A 17,821-nucleotide genomic window follows, 5' to 3' on the forward strand; every position below is an offset into this window, starting at 1 on the left:
ACAATACAAGCCATGATCCACTTTCAGCTAGTCAGTCAGATATGATGCACTAATAAATAAGTAAATAATTGAATGAAGAGTATAAACACCTTCTCTGTTGTGTAATTGCCAAATGAGCATGTGTTGTCATAGTAACCCCAGCAGAAGTAAGTATTCCAGAGAGGAGGCATGAGCAACTTGTTCTTCTCCATAACCGAAATATCTCTCTCTCCACAAATGATTTGTCCGACAGGCCCATGCATCAGCTCTAGGTAAGCACACATAAAGTCATCTGTAATTTTATAACAGCTCATTGTTATGGTACACAACACATTATGTACTCTACCCCCATTCTGGATACTTTCTGAGTCATATAAGTTCATGTCTGCAATGTTACAAGATTAGGAATCTCATTTAAATACACACAAACAGCGACACAGAGTTATTCTTCTTGATCCCACTGATAAAATGAAATGAGGAGAGAGGATGAGAGTTACAGAGAGAGAGAGAGAGATAGAGAGAGTTTTCATCTCATTTTCTGAACAGACCCTTTTGGGATATTCAGATTATTAAATAAGCCTCAGTGGCAGCATCATCAAGATGCGCCTAACAAATAGAATAAGCTGCTGCCCCTCTGCCTGAGAAAATTAGCCCATGAACAGTCTAGCCAGCATCTTCTTCCCTGCAGCTCCTATCGCTCCCAGCGGACATGGCCCCATCTTGTAAAAAAATAATTGAGGGTGGGATAAAATAATAAGGTGGCTAAGAATGATTAAATGAGGGTATTTCTGAAACAGTGCTGCATGTTTTTCTGTCAAAGCCACAAACTATGTAAGGAGCTCTGTACCTTTTATGGGCTGGACTGACGGCTTCAGTTTCTCCAGTTTAAAGAAAAATGGGACGGTGTGATTGGCTCCAGTCGGATCTTTGCCTGAAGAGCTCTTGTGTGCAATACGGCTGGGGTGAGGCTTTGTGAAAAGCTGCCAAATAAACATTTATTATCTTAGTCATCATGTTTAGGTAAATGAGCCAAGTTCATCATTAAAATTATGCTAAAATTAAGAGATTGTTTACCAAATAAACAATTTTTCTTAAACTTTCTTAACATATAAAAATGAAATTAAAAATAGTACTTGTGTTTTAACTCTTGTGTTTATTAGCAAGTGAGATGTGGAAAATAACTGTATATACACATCATTATTACAGCTGAGGCAATATGTGTGTGTAATATGTGTGTTCATCTTGTCATAATATTTAAAGTGCTCTAAATGTTAATCAGGTTGTTTTACTGAGCACCTGTTTGGGAATTTGACCAAAGTTGCTGACATAGCCGAGGACTGTGCTTTTCTTTAACGGGTTCTTCATACTCTCGGCATCATGCTTATCCGTGTAGAAGTAAGGGTGGAAGGTATTAAGGGCCTCCACTGCAGCTGGACCCTGCTGTTTATAGCCAAAAATCAGATCGATCCACAGGTGAAGATTTGCACTCACATAGTCGCTCTCCAGAGCCTGGGGATAAAAAAATACACATGAAGTCAGTGCCTACATCCAAGAAACAATATAGAGGCAGAATTGTAATCCTAAGTATACAATAATAACTTTTGCTGACTAATGGCATGGCCTTCAATAAACATATTACAACTTTAAATGTGCTTCAAAATGGGGGGAAGCACAACAAGCACTTTGATACAGGCGAGAAATTAAAATATGATTGCATTTGAAATTGCGATTACATTCAGTACATTCGATCTTAAAAATCACAGAAAAAAAATTAAGGGCTAAAAACCTCATTTTGTTGGTGCTTATATTTGTTTGCCGTCTTGTATGCTGGTGAAACTTTGAAAAGGGCATGAGGGCCAAAGCAGCTCTAATAAGGCTATTCTTAATAACAGAAAAAAAATGCCATCCAGTAGCAACAGCCAACAGATCTTAGTGGTGGAAGTTTCCTATATTGTCTTTAGTTCATTTGCATATGAAGGAAAACAAGCAGACAAAATAGCTCATTTTGTGTAAACTGGAAACGATACGAATATTGCTCAGTAGATTGGGAGCTGATAAAGCCTGGCCCTTATATGCCTGCAGGCATTGCAAGGAGAGAAGGAAAGCATTCATTCCAATAAGCTGCAAGCTACAGTAATGGAGTTATGAGAGACTGCAGATATTGTGGTTGCTCTGAATTGGCCCTGTTATCATGTAATGACAATGGCGTTAAGTAGAGTAATGGGGCTTCCTTGATGAACTCAACAAGTGCCTATTATCTCTGGAACAGCACAAAGCAGAGCAGAGCCAGACACATTTAACTCTTTCCAAATGCATCCAGCAGGACATGAATGCCAAAAGGTGGTTATACAAAATAACAATGCCAAATGGTGACTTTGTTTTTGTTGGACTCAGCATGCATAATGTTCACAGCCTTTATAAGCAGAAAAGAGATGGTACCAAGGGGCAGAAGTTGTTTATTCTGTGACTCTGCTATGACACTACTAAGTCTACTAAGCAAGGCCACTAACTTCTCTGTGCTTGCGAATGAACTCCTGAGGATCTCCTTTGGCCCACGGTGGCAACACAACATCCCCCAGAGATGTTCCATCTTGCATGCAACCTGAAATAAAAATATCATATACATTACAAATGAACTTGTATATGACAATAATAAAAATAATTAAAAAAACATACATTTTAAAAATAATTCATCATATATATATATCATATATATATATATATATATATATATATATGGATATGAGGAAGTAACCTTGAGAGGAACCAGACTCAAAAGGTAACTCATTAATCTCACATTACTCTAATGTGTCTAACCTTAATCTAATGTGTGTTCTGTCAATGGGACATTGAGGAATAAAAAGCTATAAGATTCTAATAAATAGGAAGAATGTTATTGTATACATTTAATTATCCATAGAAAAATGAATCCTTACTATAAGGGTATGTGAACTGATATAGAAAATAAAAGCTTTGCTACAAGGTTTGAAAACCTCTGGTCTAGATAATTGGGTAAAATATGTATTACATACAGAAAAAAAGCATTTTAGAGGTATTTTTCTTTTTCTAGACTGGACTCCAAAGGTTAGGTCTTATCGAACTTTAAATGCTTAAGAAGATGTACTCTGGTAGGCATTAAGCCTAACTACCACCTTAACTGTTTATTCTTTACTTTAGGGACAAAACATCACTTTTTTTAATACCAAGTACAAGTACTTGTTAATATTGACTCCAATATGGATATCAAACTGAATACTACTTAGGATTAAGCAATCAGGGGTGTGATTGGACATTCTATTTAGCTATGTTTATATTGGTTGCTGTCATTTGGTACTAGCAATGGACTCCTCATGCTGAGTTTATGTTCAAGGTATTATGGCATTTAAACTGTATCTTTAATAGGGACAGGTTGGGTGACCTGAGAGAGCAATGTGAGCAGTGAGAACAAGACTTTGGCAAGTATGCCTTTCTCAGTGCTTACTGAATTAAAGTTCACATGATTAGCTTATCTTCACAGCACCTTGTTTGTAAGTACCTCCTCTTGACATTTCAGCAGAGAGCAATTTGCAGTCTGCTTTGCTTTGATTTTTAATCGTGAAATATGATTTCACTTCATGTCGTCTGTTCATCAGTGCAGCGACGTCCACTAGGCTTAGTGTCATATGTTTTGGATGTTGGAGCTTTTTTAAATGAATATGGAACCAGATTGATAAGTCAAAAAAAGTTTTAGGTCTAGACAGATCCCTACATCTTACATACAGTTTTTGGATGTGTGAGCTAATAAATGAAAAGACAAAATTAAAGTCTCACCAAACTCAAAGTTGTTGGAGTTGATAAGGAAGTCTGGCAAGTAGAAGAATTCTGGAATGAGCTCTCTCACATCACTCATGTTGTCTTTAGAGGCTGACTCCCACTCTTTCTGTATGCTGTGGAACATTCTCTCAGGAACATCAAACGAGCCGCCCTGCATGTTCCCACATCAACAGAACCATCAAAAACAGCCATTTACATCTCGGCCAAGCCAGAAACAACTAAGCAGCAAGCCCACCGTGGTGGAAGCAAAACATTACTGTATCTGAAAGCTAGTTTTGTGTGCTGCTTCACAACAACGGGTGTCTAGAAAGATACAGGCCAGAAACAAACGTGACAAATTCATCAGTATTGACTGAGGCTTTTCCGTGAGTTTAATTCCTTGTGGAAATGTATGTAATTTGCAGTAAAAAGATTATCCTCATTGAATGAAAGCAATAAATACTGTACATAGTAAATGCAGTTAGTGCCCCAAATCTTGTTATGATTATTACTGTACAGAAGAAAGCTGTTCATGTGCGGAAAATATCATTGTGGCGCGTCACCCTAATATTTGTATTGTGTTATGCTGAATATTAAATATGCATGACATTTTTATTTTAATCAATTGATTCCTGCCCTATAAATAAGATATTTTAAATAACAAAATGCAGTTTTGTATGCCTATGATATGAGCAAATTTATTTGCATATATATTAAAATTCTCACTTTAATTCACTTTTGCAAAACAATACAGTTCTCACAAATCCCAACAAGGCAAAAAAATAATGGCGCACCATTAGTTTAGGAAGCTTATTTGCGAAATGGCATTTCATAATAAAGTACGCACACAGTGAAGCTCTAGACTTTCACTTCATTTAAGAAGGAAACAATTTGCTCAATACTACCAGTAAATGTAAAAGGTCATGTTATGCTCCCGAGAGTGTCAGGAAAGATGGAAAAACAAGAGGGAAATCAGCATGCGAGCGATTACAATGCTATAGCGTACCTGCAAAGAGATGAAGGTCTGAGCGAAAGGCTCCATTCTCACAAGGTACGATGCCACTATGATGGCTGAGGAATAGTGTGTGCAGTAATGACATTGTGCAGACAGCTCACCTGCAACAGCCATAAGCATCACTTCCAGCATAAATCATAATTGCTGGTATAATCAGCTCATCAACTCATAATGAAATTAAAATTCAATGATGTTTCAGAGCAAGTCTGCAGAATAGTTGAAACTCATTTAGCTGGTGAACAATGATATAAATGAAATCTTACCATCATTACTGTCTACTTCATTATATCGCAGGATAAATTTCTCTCTCCTTTTCTCATTCTGAGCACCCATTGGTTTGGACAAATCCCTGAATGATGTTGGTGATGACAAATCCAGTGTCTAACAACAGATGAAAATAATTTTGTGTTTCGATAAACAAATAGATAGCAATGAATGAATTAAATGTGTAAAGACTGGTACCTCTGATTCATAATCAGCAATGATCCATGGAAACACTGGATACTGCATCAAATCATTGTACGTTCGTCCAGCAAGTGTGTTCAAATGCATGAGGTATTCAAAGTTACTCATTTCTCCTTTCTGTTTAAAAACGTGTAGGTATGGTTAACATGATGCACTGGACAGAATAACACATGATTCTCCGTAATGTTATACTTGTAGTGCTAGACAAACTGCACCTACATTACCTGCCATTTAGCAATAACCATCTTCTCAAGTGCTCCTGTCTTTCTGTAACAAAACAAAACATAACAACAAACTTAAACAAAGCCACTGCCATTAAATTATTTTTCATAAATGAACCACATTCAGATGCTGAAAAGTAAGAATTCTGCTGTGATGAGGACACTTATATTGGGGTTGCATGGCAACAGGCCCAGATCACAGAGACACTGAAAGACACAGAGGTTCACTGTTACGGAGCAACAAGAGTGGCCTGGGAAAAGGTAAGCTTTCTGATATGTCAAAGGAAACTTCCCTGAATTAGCAAATGGTGCCATCTATGGGACTTTTGACATAACAATCAACTGGTTTATGGATTCCACAACAAAACAAGAGCATTTACACTTTTAATAGGAATCTCAACATATAGAACTTTCGAGGATTCTTTTATACACATATATGGATATATGTTAAAAGACAGGTATTGAATAATAACAGGCAAATGTATGTTTACACTACACACAAAAGTAAACTGTATTGATAATGTTAGATAAAATCCTATAAAGTATAAATGTGGCCCGATACTGGAAACAATGCTTTACTCATTAGTTCTAAAGCATTATTGAACGCAAGTATATGTCCCGAAACATTCAAATGCTAATGCAGCATTTCTTTTCCTTTCTCTCTGGTGACTGCTGGCAGTAAAAGGACAATAAATACTCTGCACCTCGGGCATGTGTTGCTTAGCAGCAAAGTTAAACAGGACAAAGCTGTTTTTACCCTCCTGCCACGGCTGAGTGAGGAGGCAGTTTTGTTTTTATCTGAAGCTTGTCTGAAGATTCTCGACTTGCTTTTTTAGCTGGATATGTCAAGCTCATTTAAAAGTAACAAGTAAAAGAAACAACCAAGTATTTCTCCTTTAGGACACGGTGAACTAATGCTGTACAAGAATGGCTGATTGGCTGTAATACAAACAAGGATTAACAGCAGTGACCAGACCAGCTCTTACCTGACCATATTTACACAGAACCGCTGTATGAAACTGGTAAGTAGTGAAATATGTAATAATTATTATGTACTGCAATAAAACAACAAACTGTACTGACATGCTGACTTAAAGCAAAAGAAAGGATTTATTTGAACACACAGTTAGATGTTGAAGTAGTGTATTCCTGATTCTTACCAAGAAAACAGAGAGAAAACAGCAATAATTTTGTACATTTTGCCATTGAACGTTTTATTATATCACTGTGTAATATAAACATTATCACATATAATCATCAGCCATATAGAGGATGTACTGAACCTGTCGTAACTTCTAGCACATTCCTCACCCCTCCAGCTAGATTACTTTAAATGATCTGCTTTAAAATTATGTTAAAGGCCCTATTACATTCAATATATCAAGGAAGCGTGTAAACATATAAATGAAATCCGATATTCAGCTTGGTTGATTTGCCAAACTATAACACATGAAGATAAATCATACTATTGGTCAGCTCTCCATAATTGCACATGTTTGGATGCAAAGGACTCACACAGAAAATGGAATAAAAACAAGCTAAACCATATTAGCCTTGTATCTATATGCACTTGAATATGATTAATGAGTCACGAAAGGGCCCGAAGGGCTTACAATGCAGCCACTCTTCTTCTTTAATAGGGTGGTGTGAGGTGCATGGGTTTTAAATCACTTCCCTGAGTGTCATTTATCAAAGCACTGATTTGACTCTATCCACACAAGCCCTCAGCCTGTAAAAGCCACCCTGGATCAATCAGCTGTAACACAAGAAGCTCCCACCCTCACCAGCAACAGTCCACCCCCCACCTCCAGACTTTACATTCATTGCTCTTGTCCTCATTGCTATCTGGTATTAGCCTCAATTACAGTGCAGTATGATTTTAAGAGATCCCTTAAGGGTGAGATGGGTGAGTGAGCTAGAGTGTAAACATTACACTCTGTTCATTCCCCAAAAGACCCCCAAAACTGCCGCAGGGCCTACACGATACCACCACCCCTATGTAAATAAGCAGGATGCTTTGTCATTAAGCTGTGCATGTTTAGTTAAAGATATTAGATCCTAAGATAACAATTACACAGATCAGGTTACGATTTAATCAGGTTGATCCCAATGTGCAAAAAACTTAACCATTAATCTGTGTCCACAGAGCACCATGGCTAAAGGGAAGAAGGGGGGATCAAAGGGCAAAAAGATCACCCTGAAAATGGCCAAGAAAGCCCTCAAGGTGACACCTGAGGGAAAACGACGTCTTGATCTCAGCAACATGGGTATTGACACCTTTCCAAAATGTCTCCTAAAACTGACTGACCTGGAGGAGGTGGACCTGAGTCGCAATCATCTAAAGAAGATCCCAGATTTCATTGGCCAGCTCATTGGTGTGCTCTGGCTTGACCTGCACAGCAACTACATTGAGCAACTGCCGAAAAGCATCGGAGAGCTGGAGTCTCTGTGCCACCTTAACCTGTGCAACAACAGCTTGGACTCGGCCGGTTTACCCGCTGACATCGGTAACCTGAGAAACCTGCAGATGCTCAACCTGGGTATGAACCGACTCACTGTTCTTCCTCCCACCATGTCTGCTCTGACCAACCTGAGAGAACTGGGCTTGTTCGACAACATGATCACTGTGTTTCCTGAATGCATCCGCATGCTGCCCAATCTGAAAAAAATCAACATCAAACGCAACCCCATAGCCTATGCCCAGAAAGATGCCAAAGACACAAGAGCAACTGAAGGCATGTATTTGGTGAGGGAGGAAGATCTGTGTAAGCTTTGTCTGGAGAAATGTAGGGAGGAAAGACAGAGACAGGAAAGAAAACAGCTTTCAGATCAATCTCAAAGGAGAGGTAGATTATCAGGGCTGATCACACCAAACTCAGTGGCACGAAGCAATCAGGAGCTCTGGCACTAGACTTTATCCTGAAGACAACTAAAACAACTAAATGCCATAATGTCAGAATGTTGCATTTTATTTTGATGTTTTAATCCATGAATATATGAATGTAGTTTATTAATGAGGAAATGTATTATTAGTTACGTATAAGTAAACGGTTTTGACCTTACTTGAGTATCAATATCAAGCTCCTTAATTAGCACTCAATCAAGCAATGTCAAGCAAAACTCCGTATTATGTATTCTATGTATTTTAAAAAAAAGAATATAGTGTAGACAATATATTATCAAATTACAGGAATTAGTTCACAAGTAAGAGAAGCAGTTTTCAATTGGAGGAAGTTTTAATTCTGCAGGCAGCAGTTACTGGTGTGTTTCATCAGATTGGTTAGGGGATTGAGGATTGAGAACATTTCTGTCACTCATTAACAATGTGCATACAATGTCTTTCCCAGAAGCCTTTAGACATGAGCTATCTCCTTTCAATCTGTCTTTTCTTTTTTGGTTTTGAGAAGGCAGCTTTGGGAGAGATGATGATACAGTGCAGGGACACTTACCTAACATTAAGCACAGCCTCTGTCACCCCTCTTCCCTTTAATGAAGGTACTACAGAGCATAACCTAGGGAAAGAACACAAGAGAGATCAATCTGGCTTTGCCCTGTCTAATCTCACATACTCATTGGCTGGTATATACACTCACTGGTATATATACTCACTCACTTCCCACCTTTTAAAAGCACTGACATGGTCTTTGTTCACAAACACCAGAAACACTGAAGCACCATTCTTCAAGAAGATTTCAATTGCATTTTCCTAAAAAAGAGAAAAATTTGAATACTAATATATTGCAAAGGAATCTGAACAGTAGGTATCTGTGAAAAAGAAAACTAGAGCTAATTCCTCATAAACAATAAAGCTCAAAAAGTATGTTAAAGAAAAAACAACACCTCTAAATCATTGGTTTACTACAGTGGCATTAAATCTGACCTCAAGAAGGAATCGTATAAAATGAGCCTCTTTAATGTCCTCATATGACCAGCGTCTGCAGGCTGGTTTTACAGAGCTCTGTTCTTTCTTCAGCATGCCGCAGATAAACGAGTCTCTCACACTGTAATGCACAGAAAACATCAAACATTAACTGTGAAAGTATGCATAAGAACAACTGCTAATAATACGCTTATTAATATATAAACTAAAAAAAAGCATAATGTATTTATGCAGCACATAAATTATCATAGTTTTTAATTGTTTTTAATTGTTGATTATCACTAAAAGTTCATCAACAGTGGAATCTTTGCAACCTCAGTGAAGAAACCCTCAATGGATACCGCATAATCTATGCTTTACAGATGTTTCTGTTCAAACAAATTTAACAATTTAAAGTTCAAACACAATTTAAAGCCTTAAATGAAAAATAATATAAAAGTATGGGTTGACTGTTGAAGTCATTAAACAGTTTAACCATGCATATTCAAATAAAATAAGTAGAGCATGACAATTGGGAGGTGCAAAGTTTTGAACATGCTAATAAATCTAATAAATCTAATAAAAGTGTCTAATAAATCTAATAATAAAGTCAGCTAATAAATGCTTGGACCCAAATTAATTTTGCAACATGGTTTCAGGGGGATCCATGTGTTTTTACCAAGAAAATCAGAGCAGATCTGAAAGTCACTAAAGCTGAGTAGGAGTACAGAAGTAGCAGAAAAGCTTTACCTGGTGGGATGGTGGTTTCTACAGCGCACATCCCCACTGGAGGTAAGCGTGAAGCCCTCACAAACGTAGAGATCTGCCTTCCCAAACAATAGCACTCCCTCCAGTAGCATATGGCCACTGACAACAGCCACACACTGCTTGACTTGGATCTGCGACAGGAGAAACACAGTGCAAAATGATATATTAAATGCTTTCGATGTGAATATACAGTACACACATGTTTGAGATATTTCAAACCATACATTTGCATTTGATTGTTTTGAATCTAGGACGGATACAGTACATTAGAGTAAATGTAAATTTAAGCAAGCTGTTAAACTGATGGGTTGGGCAAGCGCTAGTTTATGGACTGTTTTTTTTGGATCGAGGGAAAGGCATGAGTGCACTGAATGAATGAATAATGTAAATGTGAACACCTCTTTTAAGCAAGCTGTTTAATTGATGAGGATAAAGTCTGCAGCACTTGCCTCTAAACCCTTGCTCTAGGGCGAAGATGTCAAAGAGGCACAGCCCTCTCTCTGATTGATCGCTGTTACCACTTCATTATCTACAACAACATGGTGGCGAAACAAAGCAGGAGAACTAAAAGCATGGATGACTAGTGTGTTTGGGAAAAGGGGCCGGAGCACTGCAGGCATTGTCCTGTGATTATGCACGGCTAATTTTATTGTCTCCCTTCATTTCACACCATGCGATTGCACCTGGCCTCAGCGGCAGCTCCACAGCTCCGGGCCCTTGGGACGTGGGTCTCCAAAACATATGGGGCTCTGCTGTAGCAGCAGCCGCTCCTCAATTAATACAAATCAAATCAGAAGATATCCTCTCCATGCCAGCACCCCCTCAGCGCCAAGCTGAGGGCCCCACTGTTTATTACTAGAATTAATCAATGACATACACAGAATAGCAAAACACTAATTGATTAAAGCCTAGTTTCAATACATGATACACCTGGTGGATAGTCTGAGAAACTAAAAACAGAATCAATTCTGACCTATGATGCAATTCTGCAGAGTCCAAATGACCCAAAAGGCATATTTTAATGTCATGAGATACACATCAGTTAAACACCTAGCTTAAAGTGATATTCACACTGATATAATCCATTTATCTATAGTGCTATGTATGGCCAAAAATAAAAGCAAATCAAGCTAAACATCACTTGATATCATATCCATTCTTGTGTTAGTTACTATCCATGTGCACATAAGCTAATTTTCAATAACTATGATTTTGGGCCGTTAGCAGTGCATGCAGATTAATAAGCATGGAACAAACTATTCATCTGACAAACAGCACAGCAGGATTCGACGCCCTCAAATAAAAACGTGAGGTCTAACATCACCCCCTACAGCTCCTTATTAATACTTCTGTCAAGAGCTCACTCTTCACTTTAACCCGTCAGTGGGAGCACACAGCTTCATGTGTGTAGGCGTAATGATACTCACACGAACATACTAAATAAAGTGGAGCTCCTTCACACTTGGGACTGGAAGCTAAATAGAGGTCAGGTGCAGTGTGTGTTGGCGGCTCTCACCTCCTCGTTGGGAGCCAGCTGCTGGATTATGAGCTGTGACTCCACACACTCCTCAGGAATATTTTCAGTAGGACTCAAGACTTCAGTCAATGTGGGGAAGAAGGTTAGATGCTCACAGTCCAGGCTAGGCTCCTGCTCGGCCTCCCTGCTTGGCTCACTCAGAATCCTAAGCTCTGACATCCAGAGAAAGAGAGAGAAAGAGAGAGAGAGAGAGAGAGAGAGAGAGAGACAGAGTTTAGATTTACTTTTAAATTATATATATATATATATATATATATATATATATATATATATATATATATATATATATATATATATTTGTTTTAAAATTCCCAAGAAAATCCCTAAAATGTTGATGCTAGTTGACCTAAACATAACAAAATAAAGTTATTTTAAGTAACACCTAGTCTTGGCAAATATTAAGCGAAACAGTGTACAATGAGAACTTAACAATTCATTTGACAGCTGCATTACTATAAAATAAACTTGAAAAGTTATGGTCTGGGCCAGTGAGACACTCACTGCTAAATAGTCAATTGAATATGGCACTTAAAAGTATCCTGATACCTGCATCTGCAATGCCGTGTTCTGCCACACCTCTGCTCTCGTCTAAAGGGCTATGTTTCATGTACTGTCCTGGCATTAGTGATGGAAGCTGTAACAGGAAGATAGCACTGTAGATGAAGGCATGTTATATATGTATAGCCAAATACAGTCCTAAATCATGAGATATAAAGGAAATAATAGTATGTATGTACAGTGTGCATGTACAGGAGCAAATGTATGTACAGTATGTATGTACAGGAGCAAACATAAATTTAGAAAACAGTTTCATGTTGTCATTAATGACCCCTGACCTTTTTTGAGCGCCTCGCTGCCTTCCTGCGAATGCGGAATCTGGTCCGGTTGGGCCCCTCAGCTGCGTCCTGCACCCAGCCCTGCTTGATGAAGACTCCTGGACCAGGGCCAAACAGCCCTCTCTCACGAAGCAAGTCCTCCTCCATCTTCAGCCACTGAACAGCCATTAACTCATTCTCACAGTGAAGTGCCTGCACAGGACACAACATCTCAATCATCAAAGATACAATGTGAGCAGCAAATCTTTTTAGTGTACTATAAATTATATGCTCATGCTGCTCATACACTCTCACTGTCTCAGGATAAATTCTGCCAAACCTGTTTCTGATTTTTCATCAAAGTCTCAAACATCTCTTCACCGATCTTTCTGTGGACTTCCATGTCGGCCAAAAATGTCTGGGAAAAAGATATGAATTTTTTTTGGTAAATTACACATTCAGGAAGCTATTTTGCATGTATGTGGTTAACAATTACACTTCATAAACTGCATTCATCATGCAAACAAGCTAGTGGCTACTGAAACCTACAATAACCCTGGCTCCAAATGCAATCGTGTGTTCTCAGTGTGTAGTAATTAAGTTAAAGTATAATATCAGCACAGTGTGAAGTGGCCGCTGGCCCTGTGCCACAACGTGTGCCCAGCTGATATATTACACTGATTGGCATTAGCCCTTCAGGAGGTCTGTGTACAATATCATTAATGCATTCAGGCTAATATTTACTTAAAGAGTCATCAAGTTAATCATCACAGTGGTCTCCTCTGCAAGAAACTACGAGAGCTCATTGTAAAGCCTGACTCAGGAAGCGAGTTAACTCCCCCTCAGAGACGGGTACTGAACCCTGCATCCTTCGCAGCTTAACTTGATACAACAATGCATCGTTTAGGTAAAGCCTGCGAAGTGCAAGCAACAACTTTGATAAGTGAAGATTCTTTTGGGACAAACACCATCTTGAACCATCTTACAATAAATGTCAACATTGTATTTTAATACACCAAATAATTCTTTTTAAAAAAGTCTGACCAGAAGGTTCAGCAAAAGCAAACCAGCCTTTAGAGAACAAAACAATATATTATCACAAAATTGGATAAATTAATATTTATCACACACACACACATATATATATATATGCATATATATAAATCTACATTAACTCATATAACACAGAACATACAACTGAAGAGCATTAAAACCCTAGCATCAAACCTTTAAAGTACTCAATTACTATAGTCACAAAATTAGCAAAAAAAAAAGACAAATCACACCGTTGTGCCAGATGGACAGGAGGATTATGAAGTGTTACAAAGTTAAATTCAGAGAAGCAATTATAGCTTCATTTTCACGGATAAACACTGAATCACCTAATCGTATTCCTTTATTTAGAAAATCAAAAGTAATATATAGCATTAATTACCCTATTTACCAAGCACACAAACTTATTGGCCTCTTAAACGTGCCACATTAAATAGCAACCCATCTGCAATTATCATCATACTGATTTACATTTTAATTATTTTCCGGGGAAGAAAACATCACCTTCATAACATAACATAATGTCAGCTTCATTCTGAGACATTGCTGAATGTGTAATAAACCTAACTTGATCATTAGACCATGTTAATTATCTTTCTGTTAGGAAGATATAATTATGCTGCCAGGAAATTTCTGACATTAATTGAGAGAAAAGTTGGAGCTGTGCTGTGAGGAGGAAGTGACACGGATATTACTGAGTCCAAGATGTCCTACAGTATTCTGAAACTTTAAGACTCTTCAAAATATAGAAATTCACTTGAAAAAATTATTCAGAAAAGTATAAAAATGGCAAGCTGATTTAGATGCTAGGCGATTTCAGTCAAATCAACACATATGACTTTGTATAGGATAAGGCTTGTTATCAAATTGTAACAAGAGAACTATATCAATTCATAAAACTTTTCTTGCTCTTTTATATATTGCCCTGACATATAGAAAAATTAAACGAGTCATTTCCCAAATTCTTCACAGCACCTTCCTGAGAGGAACAATTCATCAAAGCGTTTGATAGGCTGTCAGGAGTTGATATGATAAAGTATAACACAAAATGAATAATGTTTTCATCAGATTGTGACTGCCTATAATTACCACCCCAGTTTTGGAGGTGGAGACGGAGATGCCAGCAGTTGCACAGAAACGGTAATTTCATGCCTTGTGCCTGAGTAATATCTCTGCGAATCCTTTTCCAGATGGCGACGTCTTCAGTGGTGGGGACTAATGATGTGGGCCAAGTTTCAGGGGGAAAAACAACAATAACAGCGTCTTTAACCTTCACCAGCAAACACAATGTTCTACCAAGTGTTCCCGTGGAAAAAATTAACAAATATCAATTACATTGCCCACTGAGGTGTACTCAGCTGTAATGATCCAAATTGATTTCAAAGACAGATTGAGACAGTGCCACAGGCTAGGTTGAGACTGCTGGGTGTGATGACTTTGGCAAGGTGGTAGGGCACAGTGTCACTGGGCTAAGCACCTGTGAACAACTCTCACTTAATAAAGTGATCGGCTGGTTAAGATAAAACAGTGATCCGCAAAAACTCTAGTACCTGTTTGATCAAATTATATTACTGCCAAATTAGTATATCCTACCTCCACAATAGGGTCTGGGTTCTTTCCAGGTGTCCTCTGAGGTAATCGACTGCTAAGAATACTTATCTTTCTCTGGCCAGTATTCAGCTTCTTCTTCTGAGAGTCTGAAGAGAGACTTGAGTCCTTAAGTAACTTACCCACTCTATACAGTACATTATTGTCATGAAGGTTCCTCAAAATGTTAGAATTCTCTGATTTGATCTCGAAACAGAGTAAAAGCATGTTGCTAAAAGCTAAAATTAAGAAAAAATACTGACCTATAAAAACTTGCCAGGATTTCATGGCTATCTCCTCCCATAGAGGGCTCACATCACTCATCGAGACCAGGGTCTCCTTTCCTGCTTGCTTGGCTGAAAGGTCAATCTTATAGGCCTCTTCTAGTGATTGTCTTCTCTCCTGCATGACCATATCCCACGTGCTTTCCACAAGCTTTAACAGCTCGGACTCCACTGCACAAGTAACAATAATAAAAAGAAGTTTAAACTTATATAGAATGGCTAATCTATATAAGTTGACTTATAAGTAACTCACCCTCTGCCGAATTAGGGATGTCAACTGGGGCCGTCATTTGGGTGTTCTTGTGGGGAAAAAGATGTCGCCAGATTTTTTTGCCTGTTTTTTTATGCATTTCACACCCGAAACCTTCAGGAAAACTGAGAGAGAAGAGTAACACTAATGTCAACGTTGACTTTAGTTACCTAATGCAGTCATTATATTGTATGTTTAATATTATAGCCCTTCACACCACGGCTCAGTTGAATTCTCAATTCTGATTGGTTAAAAGGTGTTGATTCATATTTTCAGAATAGCATGACACTTATGGAAAGTCTTGTGGTTTCTCAGTAATGTGACATACTGAATTTTTTTCTTCAATGTGCCAGGGTGATGGATAACACAAGAAATAACAGGAACTAACTTGTTTGATGTTTCCTATTATGTAACATTAAGCGAATAGAAAGTACAATGTGCCATTCTTTAATAATAAAACATAGTTACTGTTTGTTTTATTGTTGTGGTATGAAAGGCATAAAATACTTGAAGATGTGCTGTTATTAAAAAAAATCATGTCACTCCACATTGTTAATTATTTTCCTATACCAGCACATTTTATTGTGTTTTATTCCTTAATTAGTATCATTGTTATAGAATAATTTTAGCATAACAATACAACTAACCTTTAATTTTTCACATATATTTGATATTACTTAGATTTTGTTGGCTAATATTTGTTGCTGTTTGTCTGCTATGAGAAGACTTGCATAGAAATTGCTTAACCTTCCTGAGCGAATGAGCAGAAGGCAGTGCAGCAGGCAGCTAATAAAGTGGACACTGGCATTGTAGGTGGCCATGATGATATCCCAATGCTGTTGCAGCACATGGAGGGTCCTGAGGATAAGCTCCTTCTCAGCTGGGGTGTGCCTGGGACGGGACAAGAAGTACAGCACGGTCCTATTCAAGCTTTTGTATAGAACAGAGACCGAGGCCTCGCGCTGAGGGTGCTTTCTCTCCAACGCCTGCCAGAGACACAGGATTTTATGAAACTGTGCAATGCTCTGTAAGAATCAGACACCAGGTCAGCAGCAGATAACACACACACACCATGGATATCTGCTCTACTACAAAGACCAGCAGATTTTCTGGATCCACCATAAACATGCCGTTATAGAGTTTCTTCACCAGCATCTTACTGAAGAAAGCGACATTCTCTGACAATATGGTAAACTTCCCCTCTGAGCTGTATGCAGATGAATCTGAAAGAACAGTCCAAATAAAGAGCTTTTTAAGAGCAGTGCATAGTCTGAATATAATAACAAGTTATGGATTGATAAACAACAGTAGCAAACCAATAGGAATAAATATTGAAAAGTCTGTATGAGATATATAAGTAAAGAGTATACATTTAAATTAAAACTCATCATTCAGTATTTCTCCAAAATATAAAAGCCTGATTAGGAAGACTTTACCATCTCTGGCTAGATGTGTAGACTGACCCCCTTCTTGTCCTGTTATATGGATAATGTCCATCAGAAACTCTAACAGCTCAGTCTGAAAGCTCTGCTTCTGCTCCTGACACACGTTGTCTGGCGAGAACTGAGAATACACCAGTACGGTAGTGAAACAAGCAAAAAAAACACACGTAGACTGACATTCACAACTTAAACACCATGTGTGACAACAATCTTCACAAGTCAATCACTATTGCTTATAATCATAATATCACGTTAGCTGGGCTTTGTGAGAGGCACAGAGCCTTCCACTGGAGTGCAAATGTGCGTTCAGTGCATGTCTCTGAAAACTAAGCAAAGAGTGGCACCTTATGGACAAAAGAGTTTACACACTGAGAAAGAAATGAGAACATGATTACACACACAAAAAATGCTCATGTATATAAAGACAATCACATGAACTCCAACCTAAGACTATTCAAATACAATTTCATCAAATAAAAATAAATAAACAAAATTTAGATTTTTTTAATTCAGCTTGAATAATTAACTAGGCATGAGTCAGTGTGTGAATGTGACAGCTGTCTCTGCTCACCTCCAGCAGCTGGATGAAGGGGTGATGCTGGTCTTTGGCTGGGATGTTTATGAGGCTATCCATTAACAAGATGCGGATGAAGTCGCACACCTGCTTCCTCGCAGGGTGAGATAGGCGAGGAGCGGTTGTGTCCACAGCATCCTCGTTACTCTGAGGACCTGCAGCACTCTGCATATGCAAATA

At 38.2% G+C, this 17,821-nt stretch overlaps 2 protein-coding genes across 2 annotated transcripts in view; one reads left to right on the forward strand and one right to left on the reverse strand.

The window, feature by feature from the left end:
- The window catches only part of wdfy4 (WDFY family member 4), a 43,432-nt gene that overhangs the window by 5,905 nt on the left and 19,706 nt on the right, over positions 1–17,821 (reverse strand). Inside the window, exons 33-56 of the mRNA XM_058384441.1 lie at positions 17,639–17,806; positions 17,062–17,188; positions 16,697–16,848; positions 16,373–16,611; positions 15,629–15,750; positions 15,355–15,546; positions 15,098–15,201; positions 12,792–12,869; positions 12,473–12,664; positions 12,183–12,270; positions 11,616–11,788; positions 10,082–10,230; positions 9,353–9,473; positions 9,093–9,178; positions 8,922–8,984; positions 5,476–5,518; positions 5,249–5,368; positions 5,050–5,167; positions 4,778–4,887; positions 3,790–3,943; positions 2,490–2,581; positions 1,276–1,488; positions 827–959; positions 90–247 (exon numbers count right to left, since the gene is read on the reverse strand). Coding sequence (XP_058240424.1) covers positions 90–247; positions 827–959; positions 1,276–1,488; positions 2,490–2,581; positions 3,790–3,943; positions 4,778–4,887; positions 5,050–5,167; positions 5,249–5,368; positions 5,476–5,518; positions 8,922–8,984; positions 9,093–9,178; positions 9,353–9,473; positions 10,082–10,230; positions 11,616–11,788; positions 12,183–12,270; positions 12,473–12,664; positions 12,792–12,869; positions 15,098–15,201; positions 15,355–15,546; positions 15,629–15,750; positions 16,373–16,611; positions 16,697–16,848; positions 17,062–17,188; positions 17,639–17,806 — 3,195 coding nt within the window. The remainder of the gene's footprint in view (positions 1–89; positions 248–826; positions 960–1,275; positions 1,489–2,489; positions 2,582–3,789; positions 3,944–4,777; positions 4,888–5,049; positions 5,168–5,248; positions 5,369–5,475; positions 5,519–8,921; positions 8,985–9,092; positions 9,179–9,352; positions 9,474–10,081; positions 10,231–11,615; positions 11,789–12,182; positions 12,271–12,472; positions 12,665–12,791; positions 12,870–15,097; positions 15,202–15,354; positions 15,547–15,628; positions 15,751–16,372; positions 16,612–16,696; positions 16,849–17,061; positions 17,189–17,638; positions 17,807–17,821) is intronic.
- On the forward strand, positions 6,246–9,461 carry lrrc18a (leucine rich repeat containing 18a). Its single transcript, XM_058384453.1, has 2 exons — positions 6,246–6,494; positions 7,619–9,461. Exons 1-2 carry the CDS (start codon positions 6,486–6,488, stop codon positions 8,381–8,383), a joined length of 774 nt encoding a protein of 257 aa, XP_058240436.1. The 5' UTR covers positions 6,246–6,485; the 3' UTR covers positions 8,384–9,461.

The sequence above is a fragment of the Hemibagrus wyckioides genome, linkage group LG03 (assembly GCF_019097595.1).
Source record: "Hemibagrus wyckioides isolate EC202008001 linkage group LG03, SWU_Hwy_1.0, whole genome shotgun sequence".
In the NCBI taxonomy this organism is placed as follows: Eukaryota; Metazoa; Chordata; class Actinopteri; order Siluriformes; family Bagridae; genus Hemibagrus; species Hemibagrus wyckioides.